The 20,058-nt window shown below is 44.8% G+C and overlaps 1 protein-coding gene across 4 annotated transcripts in view; it reads left to right on the top strand.

Moving 5' to 3' along the window:
• Positions 1-20,058, top strand: part of LOC140396900 (glycerol-3-phosphate acyltransferase 1, mitochondrial-like) — a 79,933-nt gene that overhangs the window by 13,491 nt on the left and 46,384 nt on the right. For all 4 annotated transcript variants that reach the window (XM_072485749.1, XM_072485751.1, XM_072485752.1 and 1 more), the window contains 9 exons: positions 3,345-3,470; positions 3,820-3,893; positions 6,156-6,263; positions 6,474-6,593; positions 8,993-9,092; positions 10,127-10,263; positions 11,074-11,167; positions 13,427-13,636; positions 15,638-15,745. In XM_072485749.1, the coding sequence (XP_072341850.1) occupies positions 3,345-3,470; positions 3,820-3,893; positions 6,156-6,263; positions 6,474-6,593; positions 8,993-9,092; positions 10,127-10,263; positions 11,074-11,167; positions 13,427-13,636; positions 15,638-15,745 (1,077 nt within the window). The remainder of the gene's footprint in view (positions 1-3,344; positions 3,471-3,819; positions 3,894-6,155; positions 6,264-6,473; positions 6,594-8,992; positions 9,093-10,126; positions 10,264-11,073; positions 11,168-13,426; positions 13,637-15,637; positions 15,746-20,058) is intronic.

A 20,058-nucleotide genomic window follows, 5' to 3' on the forward strand; every position in this document is an offset into this window, starting at 1 on the left:
GTCTTAAGTCGTCTAATTACACCCCAATATAATCCTAATTGGTTTGGGTTAGACTCAAACACATTTGATTTGATGGCAAGCCGTCCATCTTCAATGTGCAACATCAGCTTTTCTGACCCAGCTGTTATCTGCATTGTGAACAATGTTGCTGTGTATTCAGTCCCTGTCCTTGACAATTAGCACAAGCAGTGTCAAATTATCTTGCTGTTTTAATGTCACACAGTCTTTGAAAATATGCATTTGCCAGAACAACGGACTTCAGTAAAAGTGAATTATGCTGTATAAATGGGTATTAAAAACTGGGGCTCAACATTTATGCTTAAACAGCTATCTTTTACCTATACTAGTTGTATTTGAAATACTTGGCTTCTACAGGGTCTCAGTTTAATATATAAATATTTATATATTTAATATAATATTTACCTGAATTCTTCATCTGTGGGATACGTGCACCCGGGCCTGGAAGCAGGCGCAAAATGTTCTTCTGGTTTTGGTCAGCCCCAGAATGTAATGTCACACTGGTTAATGGGTGGCCAGCATCAAACATGTGCTAGGAAAGGCTCAGTGCTGTTGGGGACGGCTGGAAGAGGGTGGATGTTGAGAAAAAGGGAGGTGCAGACTGGCCCTTCTGCTGTACTCCATTAGGGGGACAGCTGCTCATTCTGGCAGAGGGGCTTATGTTCCTCTGCACCGGGCCCCTGTAGGGCTCTGCCATGTTGCCTGGGGGGGCGGCGCGGAGATGGCCATGGCGCACATACGTGGATCCGTGCCGGCCATGTAGGGCCGGCTTTTGGAGCCGGAGCAGCGCACAGCATTTCGGAGAATCCCGGCCAAGGAGTATCCAGGCATCACATTCAGCCACAAGCAACAGTACCCAGACACCTATTTTAATTTTATTTCAGCCTTGACGTTTAATCGCACTCTGGGTCGAGGTTGCAGCTAAAATATAAAGGCTAGCTGGGCAGGAGGTCATCCCGCTACCAACCGTAAAAGCAGATGAAACATGCAAGATTGCATTCAACTGGCCCCTTACCTGCACGGTAGCATTGTGGATAGCACAATTGCTTCACAGCTCCAGGGTCCCAGGTTCGATTCCGGCTTGGGTCACTGTCTGTGCGGAGTCTGCATATCCTCCCCGTGCGGCCACTGACTGAAATATTGTCCTAGTGTGTGATGACCTTGGTATATGTACCTGACATCTGTGATCTCCACGCGCTTCTGGCTTAGGCACATGGCCGCCCAAATAATGTCAAATTCAGGCGATTGGGTAGATGGCAGCATTCCCTGAATACTGAATTGTCATTTTATTTGCTTAAATCGGAGTGGAACTTAAACATTCTAACTTCAGGGAAGAGTGGCTTTGTCAAGCTGACAAGCTACATAGTTTGAGAGTAATGGTTGGAACAATTTGGCGTAGCAGCTGAAAATTAGTTTCACAAGATTCTGAGATGATCCCTATTCGTTTTATTCTTTTTGATATTTTTATTGTTTAAAATCATACGGTAATGAAGGAAAGAAGTAAAATTCATTAATTCCAGCTGTCAAGAGTATCCTAAGATATAAAATTTGTGTGATTTTATGTGCACCAACTCAACAACTTGGATTTGCATCATTCTTTTCTCATGATAAACCTGGTAAATGTACAGAAGTTCCAAGTCAGAAAATTTCAATAAAGTTTTATACAGACTTCAGAAAAAAATGGCAGTGCATGCAATTCGAGATCACTTTGTGACAGGAGCCAATAATTGTTTCGAAGCTAGGGGATAGAGTTGGGATTGAAAATTTTGTTTTGGCTTGGCAATATGTTGCAAGTGGCAGTCCCTTGGCTCGATCATGGGGCCTTAGCTTTGCACCACGTATAGTAATGACTTAGACAAAGGAACAGTGAGTGTGTCCAATCTGCAGATTACTTCAGTTTGGCACAGTAACTGCAAGATCATCTACGTTGAATCTGAAGGAGTCAAAATGTAATGGTTTCTGAATGGTGAGAGACGAGGAGCTGTGGAGGAGCAAATGGATTTAGGTGTTCCTATTCAGACCACAAATATGTAGTGAAAAGTGATAAATAATCAGAGGCTAGTGGAGTGTGATCCTTTATCAGAAGGGAATTGGTATACAAAAGAGAGAAATTGGTGCTTCAGTAATATCTTGTTCCAATCCCGTCTGACGTACTGCATTCAATTTTGGGTTAAAAACCACAAGAACTAGGTGTATTGACCTTGGAAAGATTCCCCAGAACAGGCATTGGGGAGGGGCGGGGGCGGGCATATTACAAATGTATTTCCCTGAAGGGACTGATGAGAAAATCACGGACTGCTGCAACATTAAACATGAATTCAAAAAATCTTGGTCTGAAAAGTGGAGGAGTAACTTGACCACAAGAGAGACAGTTGAATGAACGCTTCGTAAAAATTAAATATTCTTTACTTCAGAAAACATTTGAGGTAATAACACAGTTTGACTTCATACACCAGCAGCAACTCAACACAACTTTCCAGAAACTCCTCATGGCTAAACTGAAAACCCGTGTAAGTCTGTGCTCCCGATGACACCATGGTGCATGTGCACTTTTTTTAAAGTCATCCGTCCACAAAATCAAAGAGAGGGGAGATCTAATAGAAACTTACAAGATAATGAATGGCTTAGATAGGGTGGATGTAGGGAAGTTGTTTCCATTAGCAGGGGAGACTAGGACCCGGGGGCACAGCCTTAGAATAAAAGGGAGTCACTTTAGAACAGAGATGAGGAGAAATTTCTTCAGCCAGAGTGTGGTGGGTCTGTGGAATTCATTGCCACAGAGGGCGGTGGAGGCCGGGACATTGAGTGTGTTCAAGACAGAAGTTGATAAATTCTTGATTTCTCGAGGAATTAAGGGCTCTGGAGAGAGAGCGGGTAAATGGAGTTGAAATCAGCCATGATTGAATGGTGGAGTGGACTCGATGGGCCGAATGGCCTTACTTCCGCTCCTATGTCTTATGGTCTCTTATGCCATCACCCCATCCACCCCCCTCGCCATCTCCGCTTTGACCTGCACCTTGAAAACAGGAGTCGAGGGGCTTTAGCGAGCCTACTAGATTCATAGCGGGATTTGGATCAAACGCTTGTTTTGTACTTCCTTTAATTTAGATTTTAAAGGGCAAGCACTGCAAGATCCTTTCCTTTAAAAAGACACTTTCCACCATTATAAATATTTTTGAAAGAGAAAATAATCGATTCTATAGGGTGGGAGAAATGTGTTCCCAAAAGTTAACCTTTTGAGTAGGCACGTATTTTAACATTGCTGTGCTGTGTAGGAGCTGACCTTTGTTCCTTAAGGAATAAAACTTGCGTTGCTTTCCTCTTAGGTGAGCCATAGTGGCTTGTTATCAACTCTGGCTTTTAATACACCACCTGGAGGGCCCAGTCTCTTCATTGGGAACGCTCGACCGTTTGTGGGTCGCTGCTGTTACATCTGTGCACCCCAGAGCTGGGTAAGCATTATATGTGTTTGGAGGGAAATGGAAGCCTGGCTGGGCACCGCTTTTAGAGCTGATCAACTTCGTGAAGACTGTGCAAAAAAAAATTGGGAAGAATGCTTGGGCACTAAGTTTCATCTGAAGTCATCTCCAGATTTAAAAAAGCAATTATTTTTGGTTATAATTGTGAAGTTATTCTCTCAGATAATATTCAATGTTTGACATGATATTCAACGTACGTTTTAAATGGAACGACTGACTTCGGGACAGCACATTTGCACATTGAATTTTATTTCTGTGCAATTCTTTTGACATTTCTCTTGGATTGCTGTCATGATCATTTTCCATTATCTCTCCATTTCAGGGTTCGCTTTTCCATAATCATTTAGCTTTGCTGGGATTTCGAAATGCCATCCTTGTTACTGAGGCACAGACACGGTATGTTAATAGATGAGATTGCAAACAAATTGCTGCTTTTTACCCAGAGTCAAAAACAATAAAAGATGAATAGTTTTTCTTGTTTAGGTCTTTGTATAACCACCCCCAGAGTTATCAACAGTTTTCATGGCAGTTATAATATTTTGGTTGCAGAAAAGCTTCTCAAAGTTTGTCTGACTGCCAGGGTTACTTTGACAAAGCCACAGCAACTCAATGCTTGGTGCACTCAAATTTCAACCTCAGCCACCTGCTCACTGATCCTCAGTTTGGGTACCACGAGGGGCACTCAACGCCTCATCTCATTGGTCCAAACATGGATAAACGAACTGAATTTCAGAGGTGAGGTGAGAGTGACTGCCTCTCGACATGATTCTGCTCTCCATTTGAAATGTTAGGGAATGCTCTCCTCTATCTGCCTCCTCCTCTGTCATCTGAAGAAGGTGGCTACCGATGAGCACTGCTACTGTACACGTACTTGGCCCCTGTGTGTGAGTACTTGTTAATTACCCCTGTTTTGGGGGGATGTTAGCTTACCCAGTGTCATCTGTGCCAAAATTGACAGGGTGGTTACCACCCATCCTTGTTTGAGGGCAGCTTTTTGGGTTACATGTTGAGGTTCATATCTTGGTTCTATCTAAACACTTGCATGGAAAAAGGGGGCACGCAAGGTGCCATCTTATCTGGTTATTACGTGAACACGGCTAGAGTTCAGAGTATTTCTAGAGAGAGACGATCAATGCTGCTTAGCCAATCCTATAAAGTTTCTTTATTAGGTCAGAAAATATCTCTTTTCCAAGACCTCAATCTCTTGGACAAGTGCCATGCAATGACCATCTCAAACAAGACAAGGGTGATTTTACCATCACTGATCTGACGCTACAAACTGGGGGTTCCCATTGACCAGAAACTGAACTGGACCAGCCATATCAATACTGTGACTGCAAGAACAGATCAGAGACTGGGAATTCTGTGGTGAGTAACTCCCCTCTTTAGAGGCACAGTCGGAGTGTGATTCATTACTGTCCACTTGACTGGATGAATGCAGATCCAACAACAATGATGGGTCTCGGCAACACCCATGTCAAAGCAGCCTTCTTGATTGGCACCCCTTCCACATACATTCACTTCTTTCACCACCGACGAACAGTGGCAGCGATGTGCAACCGATCTACTGCCGGAATACCAAGGTTCCTTCTGCAGGCCTTCCAAACCTACGATCACTACCATCTGGAAGGACAATGTCAGTACAAACATGAGAATGCCACCACCTGGAAGTTGCCCTCCAAGTCACTCACCACCCTGACTTGGAAATATATTGCTGTTCCATCACTGTCTCTGGATCAAAATCCTGGAACTCCCTCCATAACAGCACTGTGTGGATGTACGTACATCACATGGACTGCAGTGCTTTATGGAGGCACCTCACCACCACCTTTTCAAGGACAATCTGGGGTGGGTAACAAATGTTCGCCTAGCTAAAGCTACCCCTCTCCTGTGAAAGGATGAAAAGGAAATACAATGTTGCTGGCTTTGTGAGACTTTGTAGAACTTGGCTTCTGGCCAGCTTCAAAAATGTGTTCATGTCAACACTCAACACCAGTCTGAAAATCCTGCAGCACAGATTTAGATTAGAGCAGACAGTAGGAATATGAAAAAGTGTTGTCCTAGTCTGCTACATGAGTCATGTGTGGTGCAAGATCCTCTCAGTTGTGGGGTCATGGTAACAAACTGTCACTGTACTTCTTTGCGAGAGTATGTCTGCCATTGTGTAGTAACTAGGCTGTCATGCAGATCTGGCAGTTAAATCTTGGGATTCTGGTGAGTGAGGTGCTAATGTTATATAACAGTTGCAGATGTGTAGATCTTACCGCTGCCAGTGTTTTATAAGCTGCTTGTGGCAGATAATGGGAAAACAACTAATATTCTGTGTAAATGTAGTATCTTCATAAATTACTTGGGCATCTTTTTGCTATGATTGAGTGAACAAAATGAATTGGAATGAAGTTAAGCTCAAGTTGTTGGTAAAATAATAGCTAATGTAAATGAATACCTAAAACTAAATTCATTAATTCGTGCTTTTTGTATTGGTATTCATTTTTTTTACCTCTTCAACATGAAGTTCCAGTGTGAGTTGTTTGTGAGTTGCTCATCTTAACTGTCACTCTATTGTCCACAAAGGTTTGAAGTTCATGAACTACAAGCATATTTAACATTGAACATGTGGATGATGTGAAATCTCCCTTTCCCAAACCACTGTTGCAGGTATCGAGGTTGGCTGGCCCGACGCCTTTGCAATTTCCTCTTTGTTAACGAGCGTGCAATTTACCCAGATGTCCCCTTCCTAGAGCACCGAATCATCAACAATGAAAGGTGAGAAATGTAAAGGTGCAGATGATAAGTCCACAATAATATATTCCCACTCTTTTTTTCCTTCCTTAATGTGGCGACTAGGGGTTTTTCACAGTAACTTCATTGCAGTGTTAATGTAAACCTACTTGTGACAATACAAGATTATTTATTTATTTATTCCATTCTTTGAATGAGGTTATAATTGTACAATGACTGATTCTGTTTGTACAGAGTACAGGAAGCCGTTGAGAACTTATCTAACATACCTGACCAGAAAGCACCTTATAACCTGAGGAATGTGCTGGGAATTTTCCATCAGATGCAAGCGATAATCTCCCCCCTTTTACTCAGGTATGGGATGGTTTCGTGATTAGGTCAAGAGCTGTAAAAATGCTGCAGTTCTGCTGTAAAACGAACCCTGGAAGAATTTCTTCTGTCTATTTTTACATTGTGTCCACCTCCACGAGGGAAAAAAAAGCCTTCACAAAAAGCTGTTGGTGATCAACTAGCCAGTCTTGACTCATGAATGACACCTGGGTGGGTTGACCTGCACTCCTCTGCAAGCTAATGCCCTATTGAAAAATGGCAGTCCCAGCTGCAGATTCCAGTTAGTTAAATTCCAACAATAATGTGTGCATTTGGAGCTGCTCAAACCTCGGGCGCGATTCTCTGATCCTGAGGCAGAGCGTTTTACGACTGCGTCATCTGGCCCCTAGGATCAGCGCTCCTGCACCGCACAAGGGGCCAGCACGGCACTGGAGCGCCAGCATGGCCGGCGCGAGTTCGCACATGCGCGCCACGGCCTGCGTGAGTTCACGCACGCATGTGGGTTGCCTTTCTGCGCCTGCCCCCAGGCAATATGGAGCCCGACAGGGACCCGGCACGGAGGAACATAGGAACCCACCCTGGGTTAAGCCACCGTGGAGGACCCCCCCCCCCGAGTCGGATCCCCCTCCGCCACACCAGGACGGCCCCCGCAGCATGAACGCCCACCTGGTCGGACCACATGCGAACGGTGCCGGTGGGCATTTGGCCCATTGAGCGCGGAAAATCAGCAGGATCTGCGGAGTCGGAGAATCCCGCCTCTTGTTTGTGCCATAGTTCTCTGAATTCATTTTTTTCCCCTTTTTGTTTCCAATAAAGGAGCAATTTAGTGTGGCCCATCCACCTGCCAGGCAAATCTTTGGGTTGTGGGGGTGAGACCCATGCAGACATGGGGAGAATTTGTAAACTCCACACAATCAATGACTATGGCTCTCCGAATTCATGAAAGTGGGTGCATTCTTCAGACAAATTGTTTCTGGCTTTCTCTGCAGCTTTCAGGATGGCATTCCTTTTTAAAAAAAATATATATTTTATCCCGGCATTTTCATAAAAACAAACCAAAGCAAAAGAAAAATCGGACAACATTATAAATAACCAACACCCCTCCCCACTGCTCCCCATCCCCATCTCCCATCCTGTCTTCCCCATTGTAACCCACTTACCCCCCTTTTTGCTGACTCCTCAATCCTCCTTAAAGAAGTCAATGAATGGCTTCCACTCCGAGCGAACTCCTCAACTGACCCCCTCAGGATGAACTTGACCTTCACCATCCTCTGGAATTCCGCCAGGTCACTCACCCACCCCCCCCGCTTTTGATGGTTCCGAGTCCCTCCATCCGAGCAAGTTCAGTCTCTGGGCGATCAGGGAGTCAAAGGCCAAAATATCGGCCTCTCTCGCCCACTGGACTCCCGGGCCTCTGGATGGCATTCCTTATGTGTTAGCTGCTTACGATGGGTCTGTTCAGTTCATTGTTAATAAATTTCATAAAAATCATTGCATTGTATTAGTGGGACAGAGATCCAGGTGGAAATCTTTTTCAAATTCATCAATGGGATGTGGGCACAGCTGGTTGGGCCAGCATTTATTGCCCTTGAACTGAGTGGCTTGCTAGGCCATTTTGAAATTCATTTTAGAGTGAATAACATTGCTGTGGATCTGGAGTCACGTGTGTGGTGATATGCCTGTGAATAATATTGTGTATAGTTAGCAATGCGACCTCACACCAGATGGTGGCGTCAGATGTCGGTCATGTGACATCCGACTCTCCCCTGTTGGTAGTCATGTGTACAACAGATGTGGAGATGCTGGTGTTGGACTGGGGTGAGCACAGTAAGAAGTCTTACAACACCAGGTTAAAGTCCAACAGGTTTGTTTCAAACACTAGCTTTCGGAGCACTTCACCTGAGGAAGGAGCAGTGCTCCGAAAGCTAGTGTTTGAAACAAACCTATTGGACTTTAACCTGGTGTTGTAAGACTTCTTACAATGTGTACAACAGGACAGTCGCATATAGGGTAGTTCCAGGAGAGTTCACAAAACTCAAATAGTAACCTAGTCTGTATAGCACTTGTTTATCTTTCCACGTGTTAATCAGTAAATCATCATTCTAGTTAAATCACCAGCACTTCTGTGTGCATTATTGCAATGGCAAGGTCTCAGAACACAACATGTCGGTCTGATCGGCTGCACATAAGTGAACCAGATGGATTTTTATGACAACGACAATGATTTCTTGGTCATCATGAGACATTTTTATTTCTAAATTTCACAATCTGCCCTGGTGGGATTCAAACCCAGGTTCCCAAAACGTTATCCTGGGTCTCCGGATCACTAGTCCAGTGACAATACCATGACACCACCATCTTCCCCGCCTGATGAAGTTGTGACCGTGTGATAAAACATAATCATGTCTGTTTTATCCACTTAGGTTGTCTAGTTGGGTGCTGCTGAAAGTATTTAACTCCGTTTTTGTGAATCTGCAAGTTCACCGAGGGCAAATTGAGATGCTGCGGAAAGCAAGGGCAGAGGTGAGGTACTGGCAGAGGTGAGGTTGTGTACTTCTGCCTGTTCGGAGAAGTGTCATCGGTAGAACAGGTTTCCAGTCTCGGGCTTAACCTGTTGTCGGAATGTATTGAAACCACTAGTTGTGCAACTATCATTCTGGAACCCCTGGGCTGCATTCATCCCAAAAAAGAGTACCAATGCCACTTGGTGGCAGAGTTTAGGTACTGCAGCAGGTTGCAACACTGGCTTTTGCTTAGTTTTTCATGTTTCATTAATGTGAGGTGTAAGAAATTGACCAACAATTAACCTGGCCTTGCAGTCAGCTGCTGCAGGTGCGCACAACATTACTGTTTATGTTTGCAACCAGTCAACTGGTTTCCTCAAGGAAATAACTATGTTGGATTAATTCAGTCAGTTTGAGCAAATTTATGCTCCAACCAACTATGTCTTTGTTTAAATAATAGTTTTTAAAAATTTGTTCATGGGACATGGGCGTCGCTGACTGGACTAGCATTGCCAATTCCTAATTGCCCTTGAGTTAAGACTCAAACACATTGCTGTGGGCCTGGAGTCACGTGTAGGCCAGACCAGGTAAGGACGGTAGATTTCCTTCCCTAAACTTAAGGACATTAGTGAATCGGATGTTTTTTTATGACAATCGACAAAGGTTTCACGGTCATCATTAGACTTTTAATTCCAGATTTTCTTTGAATTCTGCAGTGGCGGGATTCAAACACGCCTGGGTTTCTAGTTTACTAGTCCAGTAACAATACCATAATAATGACCTTTTTATTGTCACAAGTATGAAGTTACTGTGAAAAGGCCCTAGTTGCCACATTCCGGCGCCTGTTTGGGTAAGCTGGTACGGGAATTGAATCCGCGCTGCTGGCCTTGTTCTGCATCACAAACCAGCTGTCCAGCCCACTGAGCTAAACCAGCCCTAAACTATGCCACCATCTCCCCTTGTAAGTCACTTGTAAGTGTTTGCTGTCACAGTGCAGGCTAAGAATGCAATGAACACCTAATAAATGTCGGAAAATACTTTGTATTTTGGCAGTATGATGGTCCGTTCATCTTTCTCTCTCTTCATAAGTCTCGCCTGGACTACCTACTGGTTACCTTTGTCCTTTTCTGCCATAGTATCAGAGTCCCATACATGACTTGTGGAGAAGATGTCCAACTTCCATTTCTCAGGTAACACCACCAAGTCCTACAATTGTGAAGAGTAAATGAGATGTATAGAACTGTCAAGTATTTCACCTTCATCATAGTAAAACATTTGTCCTTTCTCTGTCGTATTGTGCTGGTTTGGTGATGCTGGTGTCATTTTGCAGCTCATCCTTGTCTTCCCCTTAACGTCATGCGTAAATGTGAATAGAAGATTTGTGTCTAGGTGACTCCTTGTACTATATGTGACAATATCTGTGTTGCTTGTCCTGTGCCCTTGTTATTTTCTGTGCTGTAACCATTCTCGGATTATTGGAACGATTAGAATAAACTTTCACGAATTGTTGCTGTTCAGTTACATGATGACTGACATCTGTGCCATGCATTTGTCATTAGTTTGTCATCAAGACTGATTTGTTCAGAGAAGTCAGCACTTTGGGAATGTTAAAATAATGTCATCCCACACAGCCAGGTGACCAGAAAGTTTATCTTCAAATCCCACTCTTCCGCACAAATTGAACTGCAGCTGAAGCACTAAGAGTAAGGGTACATTTATAGTGAAGTAAACATTTTTCAAAAAAGATACAGAAACTATCTCACTGCTTGTCCCAACAAATTGCCTCCTTGTAAGCAATTTCCAACCCCCTCTACATGTCAGAAGAGCAGGAACACATTGGAAATTCAGCTGGTAAATTCAAGTGTTGGGACCGAAGGATCAGAGAGAGGTCAGAGTTGTGATGTGATTGTTGGAAAGTTATATTTAGTCGTGGCTGTGCTAGAAATTATTTGAATATGGCTGTGTGTAACGCTCTCTGTGGTGTTCTTTCAACTGATCAGGCCTCTGCTTCGGAAGTTGGGTGGAATCTTCACTCCACAGATGGTACACGGAGCCAGCCCTAGAGAGCATTTGTACAGGGTTGTCTTAAATTCGGTTAGTTTGAAAACTTCCTTTTTGTATTGAAGCACCTCTAGTAATGTGAATTTGTAGCACCTGATCTCAGAACCAACTTGAGGTCAAATAATACAAGCTTGATGAATGTGAGCTGCACTGTCATTGTCAATTCCAACAGATGCAAAACTAGTCACTTTGGAATTCAAGTGATTAGAACAGAACCCTCTTTGGGAGTTGAACAAGCTTTGCCTAATATTTAATGTAATCCCAGTCAATCCTTATTACATGTGCTCCATATTATACCACAAGTAAAATCTGTTCACAAAGGTCGTCAGCAGTATTTATAATCACCGTGCTGTGGAGAGAATGTTCAACAAATACTCGGTTTAATGTGATGTTAAATTACCAGCTTTGTCGAGAATGTACGTGTAATTTAGATTTATACCCACTGATGGTTTTCAGTAATATTTGGAGACTGAAGCAGGGGGTTGTCACCAATGTTTGTTGAATGAAGAAAAACAAATTTAGACATTGCTGAAATCTATTTTAAAATTAATTCCTCAGCTGGTCTCTCCAAATGTGAAAACATACTTCAATTAAGCATTCAACCTCACATGGCTAACAATGTTAACACACCCTCGTGCTCTGAACACTGTGTTATTGAAGTCTGGAAGCCAGACAAGCATAGACTTCCTTCCTCTGCAACTGAACGCGAGTGGCACAGTTGAGTCCATTGATCCATTCCTCAGATTTTGCAAAACCAGACCGTACCAAATATTCTTGCATCTCGTAGCCAAGGAATGTTGAACAAAATCCTTGGAATAAAAGCAGAAATAACTGCGATTCTATAACCGGTCTGAGATCGTCTGGGGAGACTAATTTTCCACTCTAGATCTATAATCCGTGAGTGGTTGACACACCGTGAGCATTTCAATTGTTTGATTTAGCTGAGCTTTAAGAAAAAGTGCCAAAAAACAATCTTTTACTTAAAATTAAGGGGCTGGATTCTCCAAAAATGGGGCCATGTCCCCACACTGGCGTAAAAATGCTGGGGTTTCACTCCCCAGTTTCCTGCAAAATATAACGGTCGATTCACTTACCTTATGTGGCCAGAGAATCGCCGGAGCGGCGCCGCACACGATTCAGTCAGGAACATCAATTCTCCGCCCCTGCGCCGAACGCAATTTTGGCGTGGGGCTTCGGAGAATCAAGCCCAGTATGTCTAGAGTTGGTGTAGTGAACGATCAGCAGTTGGGTGCGAAATGGAAAAGTTTCAGGGCTGAATTATCATGTCTTCACCTACTCTTACTGCTCCTAATGGCTCTAACACTCAAATTATGCATCAGCCTGTCTGTTAACAGATCTTTTGGAATGTGGGAGATTCATTCTTAGAAGTCAAGGATTAAGTCTTCAGTGGCTGGAATCATGCATGACTGAATATGTTTTGTTGAGAGGCCAATAATCGCAGCCCCAAGCCATGGTTGTCCTCAAGGTGCTGTCCTTGGCTGAACCACATTCAGCTGTTTGATAATGTGGTCAAGTCTTGAAGTGGGAACTCATGACCCACTTTACCTCCTCAGGTCTGGAGTGGCATTGTTGTTGATTATTTGAGTGTTCAGCTCCATTTGCAATTTCGCTGATAATGAAATAACCCATTTCACTTGTCACATTCGGGGATTTTTGTTTCTTAAGTGTGGATTTAGGAATGTCCATAGGGTGTATTTTTAAAACAAAATTCTGTCACGGCGCCGAGGTCCCAGGTTCGATACCGGCTCTGGGTCACTGTCCATGTGGAGTTTGCACATTCTCCCCGTGTTTGGGTGGGTTTCACCCCCACGAGCCAAAAAAAAGATGTGCAGGCTAGGTGGATTGGTGCCACGCTAAATTAGGTACTCTAAATTTAAAAAATAAATAAATTCTGTGACAAAGAATGTGGCAAGCTTGTCTGCTGCCAGGGATATGCCTTTCCTGCATCGAGGCACTGCCTCGGCTTCGTCTTTTGTGATTAAGTCCGTTTACACTTCCTTGTGTTTGAGGAGACATAGATACTAGGGGCAGCAGTAGGCCATTTTGCCCTTCAACCCTGCTCCACCATTCAATCTGATCATGGCTGATCCTCTATCTCAATACCATATTGCCGCACATGTAAAAAAAAAATTGCGAGCACAGAATCTTGTCACACACTTGCCTGGTACAGTTAGATAATTGTTGGATTCTGTGTCAAGGCTTCCTGTTAAGGTATGTGGCTGCAAGTCTGAAGGAATTGCTCTGGCTCACTGTCTGTTTTTGAAATTGCAGTATATCAAGGAAATGTTGATTGAACAGCAGAGCCTGGTGGTTTACCTCGAAGATCCTGTTCCATGTTCTGCACGGCCCTGTCTCACAGGCTTAATGTGGCTGGCTTGGGTATTTGATGCTTTTCACAACCAATCAATACCAGATGCCGTACTGATACCTGTGGGTGTCTCTTATGATTGTATCGTTGAGGAAAGCTACTTTGAACAGATGGTAAGGTAGTTTGTGTGCAACACATGAAAATTGCTAAGTCCAGTGTCTGAGTTTCATAACAGCTGCATGTGATTTTTGTTCCTAGCTTCGGGAAGGAACTTTTTAAGTTGCCTGTGTTTTCCCACTTGTTGAAACCCCATCATTTTAGAAGGATTGTGTTTCACCAATTAACAGTAAAGAAAGACTTTGATTGCACTTCATTTTGTCCACTGCAGATCTGAAAGCATTTTACGATCAATGGGTTAATTTTCAAGTTAGTCCCTTTTATTGGCAAATCTGGCAGCCACTTTGCACAGTCAAGTCGCACAAATGGTAGAGAGGAATATTGATTGGGAAGCTGGGTGAATTTCCTGCTTTTCAGATAGTGATTTGGGATCTTATTCCACGGGAGCAGGAAGAGCCTTGACTTACTATCTTGTAAGCAGTCGTGCTGCAGTGTCAACCTATGTTTTGAGCTCAAGACTGTATTTCCAAACACGAGTTACCAAATATACCAATCAAATACTGACCTAATATAGTATTCCGTTGCACAGACTTAGGCTAGTACGGAGTCCATGGTCAGTTATCCAGTCTCTGATGAGGCTGCAGAAGGGTCATTGATATTGGCATTCAGTTCCACTGGACTGAAGGGGAGGAAATTTAAGGTTTCCTCATCCTGATCCTAATTGACTATACTGACTTAAAAAATGGCCACCTGGGTGAGGTACCCAAGAATGGCTGATGCTCCTTGCAACTTTTTCCCAGCAAAAAGCCAGTAGTCCTGAATTTCCTCAGCGACATAACTATTTTGAAAAGGTTTGAGAAAATGTGCATTTAGCACCATTTATTAGACTGGATGGAAAAACATGAATTAAACATTACTTTGGAGACAGCTACAGAAATGTCAATCTTATAGCTTTTAATGTGACTGATAAACCCATGCTGCATATGTATGTTTCCACTTCGCTTTGCACAGGAGTATGCCTTTCAAGGACATTCTCCCATCTTCCAATGGGTTCACATCTATCTGTTACACTGAGTCATAACGTGAGTGATATTGAAAATTCAATTTTTGGAGAATTCCTAAACCGACCAACAGCAGTGAAGCCCACTCCAGTGATTTTCCCCCTCAGGCCTTGCCACGGCAAAGCTTCCAGAGTCTTTGGAGTGCGATGGGATGTGTCTCTTCAACCATAGATTCTCTCCTTGTCTGGCAGCTCACAAAGTTTTTTTGTTGATGGTTATAGTTGCAGCCTTTGTCCTTCTGAGAGACTCCTCACTCGCTCTCTGTCCAAATGAACTCTTAGACATGAAGTTTGTCTATGATCGCCCAGATGCTCTTTCAGCTGTAAATAGTTCTGCACCTTACTTTTGGCAAGTCTTGCCCTTGTCCACACTCCCCGTCCCGAGCCCCGCAGATTATAATCGGGTAGAAACTGACAAATTACATGACCCTTTTTACTTCTTGATTACCTTGAATTCAACTGACTGTCCCAAACGCAATCATCTTATTTAGCCTTCTGTTAACCCTGTGACTGAGGATGCCCTGAGCTGGTAAAATCAAAAGGGATCAATACAATCTCTAGATCCTCTCTTTGCTGTCTTCACTGTTGCAATGAATGGATGGATGTTTTTACAGAACCAGTGCTACTCGTAAATTGAAGTTTCCCATTGCTTCTGTTGCTTGCTGCCTGGATAACACAATTGTGTCAGAATTTGTTTCATGAGCATATTAACTAACTAGCAAAGACAGTCAGGTGTAACTTTTTTTTTGCTTGTTGAACCAAGCAATTTCTGGGCCAGCACGTACACGAGAGGATAGGAGAGAATTGCAAGGAAAAAGCCTTGTAAAATTAAGTCTGTACCTAATCCCATGTGCTGTCAGACACTAGCAGTATCCCACCACACTGTCTTGAGTGCTGGCATCAAGACCTTTCATGGCCCTACACAGGGCCTTTCATGGCCCTATATTCTGAACTGTAAAGTCTGTAACATATGTTTCAAATATTTTGTGTCGTGCAGGGAACTGGAAAGACGACTGTATTTGCAGCAATTCGTTGGGTGTTCAGATTCTTACAAAAGAACTACGGCTGCATCCGGGTGGATTTTGGACAACCGTTTTCTTTGAAGGTATCAGGTGGATTTGTTAATGTTGAAACACTTGTTAGTGTAGGTAATGCGATGTAATTATCCAGAAAGAAAAACGGGCAATGAATATTATTCTGAAAGATGCAAATGTGAAATATTTTGGAACAGAATTTCAAATAAAACACAGGATAGCTCTCAGCATATTGTCCAGGAATCAAGAGTCTGCTCGGCGATTCAGCTTCCGGCGGGGGAAGAGAACGGTAGCATCACCACCACGCACAGCAGCAGAGCGCAGGGCAGGACGAGCGGCGGCCCGGACCAAAGGGGGGACCGAGCCAGCAGGAAAGAGAAAGACATTTTTTCACTTTTTCTTTAAAAAAATTTTTTTTTTTTTTTAATTATTTTATTGAAAATTTTTGGTCAACCAACACAGTACATTGTGCATCCTTTACACAATATTATAACAACACAAATAACAATGACCTATTTTATAAACAAAAAATGAATAAATAATAAATAACAAAAATGAAAACTAGCCCTAATTGGCAACTGCCTTGTCACAAGTAACACTCTCCAAAAATATAATTTAACAGTCCAATATATAATTATCTGTAGCAACGACCTATACATACTATACAGTATATATTAACAACCCTGAGAGTCCTTCTGGTTCCTCCTCCCCCGATCCTGGGCTGCTGCTGCTGCCTTCTTTTTCCCATTCCGTCTATCGGAATAGACGTATTCGACGAACGGTTGCCACCGCCTGGTGAACCCTTGAGCCGACCCCCTTAGGACGAACTTAATCCGCTCTAGCTTTATAAACCCCGCCATGTCATTTATCCAGGTCTCCACCCCCGGGGGCTTGGCTTCTTTCCACATTAGCAATATCCTGCGCCGGGCTACTAGGGACGCAAAGGCCAAAACATCGGCCTCTCTCGCCTCCTGCACTCCCGGCTCTTGTGCAACCCCAAATATAGCTAACCCCCAGCTTGGTTTGAGCCGGACTCCTCCTACTTTTGAAAGCACCTTTGTCACCCCCATCCAAAACCCCTGTAGTGCCGGGCATGACCAAAACATATGGGTATGATTCGCTGGGCTTCTCGAGCACCTCGCACACCTATCCTCCACCCCAAAAAATTTACTGAGCCGTGCTCCAGTCATATGTGCCCTGTGTAATACCTTAAACTGAATCAGGCTTAGCCTGTCACACGAGGACGACGAGTTTACCCTGCTTAGGGCATCTGCCCACAGCCCCTCCTCGATCTCCTCCCCCAGCTCTTCTTCCCATTTCCCTTTTAGTTCATCTACCATAGTCTCCCCTTCGTCCCCCATTTCCCTATATATATCTGACACCTTACCATCCCCCACCCATGTCTTTGAGATCACTCTGTCCTGCACCTCTTGTGTCGGGAGCTGCGGGAATTCCCTCACCTGTTGCCTCGCAAAAGCCCTCAGTTGCATATACCTGAATGCATTCCCTTGGGGCAACCCATATTTCTCGGTCAGCGCTCCCAGACTCGCGAACTTCCCATCCACAAACAGATCTTTCAGTTGCGTTATTCCTGCTCTTTGCCACATTCCATATCCCCCATCCATTCCCCCCGGGGCAAACCTATGGTTGTTTCTTATCGGGGACCCCCCCCAAGGCTCCAGTCTTTCCCCTATGCCGTCTCCACTGTCCCCAAATCTTCAGTGTAGCCACCACCACCGGGCTTGTGGTGTAGTTCCTCGGTGAGAACGGCAATGGGGCTGTCACCATAGCCTGTAGGCTAGTCCCCCTACAGGACGCCCTCTCTAATCTCTTCCACGCCGCTCCCTCCTCCTCTCCCATCCACTTACCATTGAAATATTAGCGGCCCAATAATACTCACTTAGGCTCGGTAGTGCCAGCCCCCCCATATCCCTGCTACGCTGTAAGAATCCCTTCCTCACTCTCGGGGTCTTCCCGGCCCACACAAAACCCATGATGCTCTTTTCAATCCTTTTAAAAAAAACCTTCGTGATCACCACCGGGAGGCACTGAAACACAAAGAGGAATCTCGGGAGGACCACCATCTTAACCGCCTGCACCCTCCCTGCCATTGACAGGGATACCATATCCCATCTCTTGAAATCCTCCTCCATCTGTTCCACCAACCGCGTTAAATTTAACCTATGCAATGTGCCCCAATTCTTAGCTATCTGGATCCCCAGGTAACGAAAGTCCCTTGTTACCTTCCTCAACGGTAGGTCCTCTATTTCTCTACTCTGCTCCCCTGGATGCACCACAAACAACTCACTTTTCCCCATGTTCAATTTATACCCTGAAAAATCCCCAAACTCCCCAAAGTATCCGCATTATTTCTGGCATCCCCTCCGCCGGGTCCGCCACGTATAGTAGCAAATCGTCCGCATACAAAGATACCTGGTGCTCTTCTCCTCCCCTAAGTACTCCCCTCCACTTCTTGGAACCCCTCAACGCTATCGCCAGGGGCTCAATCGCCAGTGCAAACAATAATGGGGACAGAGGGCATCCCTGCCTTGTCCCTCTATGGAGCCGAAAATATGCAGATCCCCGTCCATTCGTGACCACGCTCGCCACTGGGGCCCTATACAACAGCTGCACCCATCTAACATACCCCTCTCCAAAACCAAATCTCCTCAACACCTCCCACAAATAATCCCACTCCACTCTATCAAATGCTTTCTCGGCATCCATCGCCACTACTATCTCCGTTTCTCCCTCTGGTGGGGCCATCATCATTACCCCTAACAACCTCCGTATATTCGTGTTCAGCTGTCTCCCCTTCACAAAACCAGTTTGGTCCTCGTGGACCACCCCCGGGACACATTCCTCTATTCTCATTGCCATTACCTTGGCCAGGACCTTGGCATCTACATTTAGGAGGGAAATAGGTCTATAGGACCCGCATTGTAGCGGGTCCTTTTCCTTCTTTAAGAGAAGCGATATCGTTGCTTCAGACATAGTCGGGGGCAGTTGTCCCCTTTCCTTTGCCTCATTAAAGGTCCTCGTCAGTACCGGGGCGAGCAAGTCCACATATTTTCTATAGAATTCGACTGGGAATCCATCCGGTCCCGGGGCCTTTCCCGCCTGCATGCTCCTAATTCCTTTCACCACTTCTTCTACCTCGATCTGTGCTCCCAGTCCCACCCTTTCCTGCTCTTCCACCTTGGGAAATTCCAGCCGATCCAAGAAGCCCATCATTCTCTCCCTCCCATCCGGGGGTTGAGCTTCATATAATTTTTTATAAAATGTCTTGAACACTCCATTCACTCTCTCCGCTCCCCGCTCCATCTCTCCTTCCTCATCCCTCACTCCCCCTATTTCCCTCGCTGCTCCCCTTTTCCTCAATTGGTGTGCCAGCAACCTGCTCGCCTTCTCCCCATATTCGTACTGTACACCCTGTGCCTTCCTCCATTGTGCCTCTGCAGTGCCTGTAGTCAGCAAGTCAAATTCTACATGTAGCCTTTGCCTTTCCCTGTACAGTCCCTCCTCCGGTGCTTCCGCATATTGTCTGTCCACCCTCAAGTTCTTGCAGCAACCGCTCCTGTTCCTTACTCTCCTGCTTCCCTTTATGTGCCCTTATTGATATCAGCTCCCCTCTAACCACCGCCTTCAACGCCTCCCAGACCACTCCCACCTGGACCTCCCCATTATCATTGAGTTCCAAGTACTTTTCAATGCACCCCCTCACCCTTAGACACACCCCCTCATCTGCCATTAGTCCCATGTCCATTCTCCAGGGTGGGCGCCCTCCTGTTTCCTCCCCTATCTCCAAGTCCACCCAGTGTGGAGCGTGATCCGAAATGGCTATAGCCGTATACTCCGTTCCCCTCACCTTCGGGATCAATGCCCTACCCAGCACAAAAAAGTCTATTCGCGAGTAGACTTGATGGACATAGGAGAAAAACGAGAACTCCTTACTCCTAGGTCTGCTAAATCTCCACGGGTCTACACCTCCCATCTGCTCCATAAAATCTTTAAGTACCTTGGCTGCTGCCGGCCTCCTTCCAGTCCTGGACTTCGACCTATCCAGCCCTGGTTCCAACACCGTATTAAAATCTCCCCCCATTATCAGCTTTCCCATCTCTAGGTCCGGAATGCGTCCTAGCATCCGCCTCATAAAATTGGCATCATCCCAGTTCGGGGCATATACGTTTATCAAAACCACCGTCTCCCCCTGTAGTTTGCCACTCACCATCACGTATCTGCCCCCGTTATCCGCCATTATAGTCTTTGCCTCGAACATTACCCGCTTCCCCACTAATATAGCCACCCCCCTGTTTTTCGCATCTAGCCCCGAATGGAATACCTGCCCCACCCATCCTTTGCGTAGCCTAACCTGGTCTATCAG

This window comes from Scyliorhinus torazame, chromosome 20, assembly GCF_047496885.1.
Source record: "Scyliorhinus torazame isolate Kashiwa2021f chromosome 20, sScyTor2.1, whole genome shotgun sequence".
In the NCBI taxonomy this organism is placed as follows: Eukaryota; Metazoa; Chordata; class Chondrichthyes; order Carcharhiniformes; family Scyliorhinidae; genus Scyliorhinus; species Scyliorhinus torazame.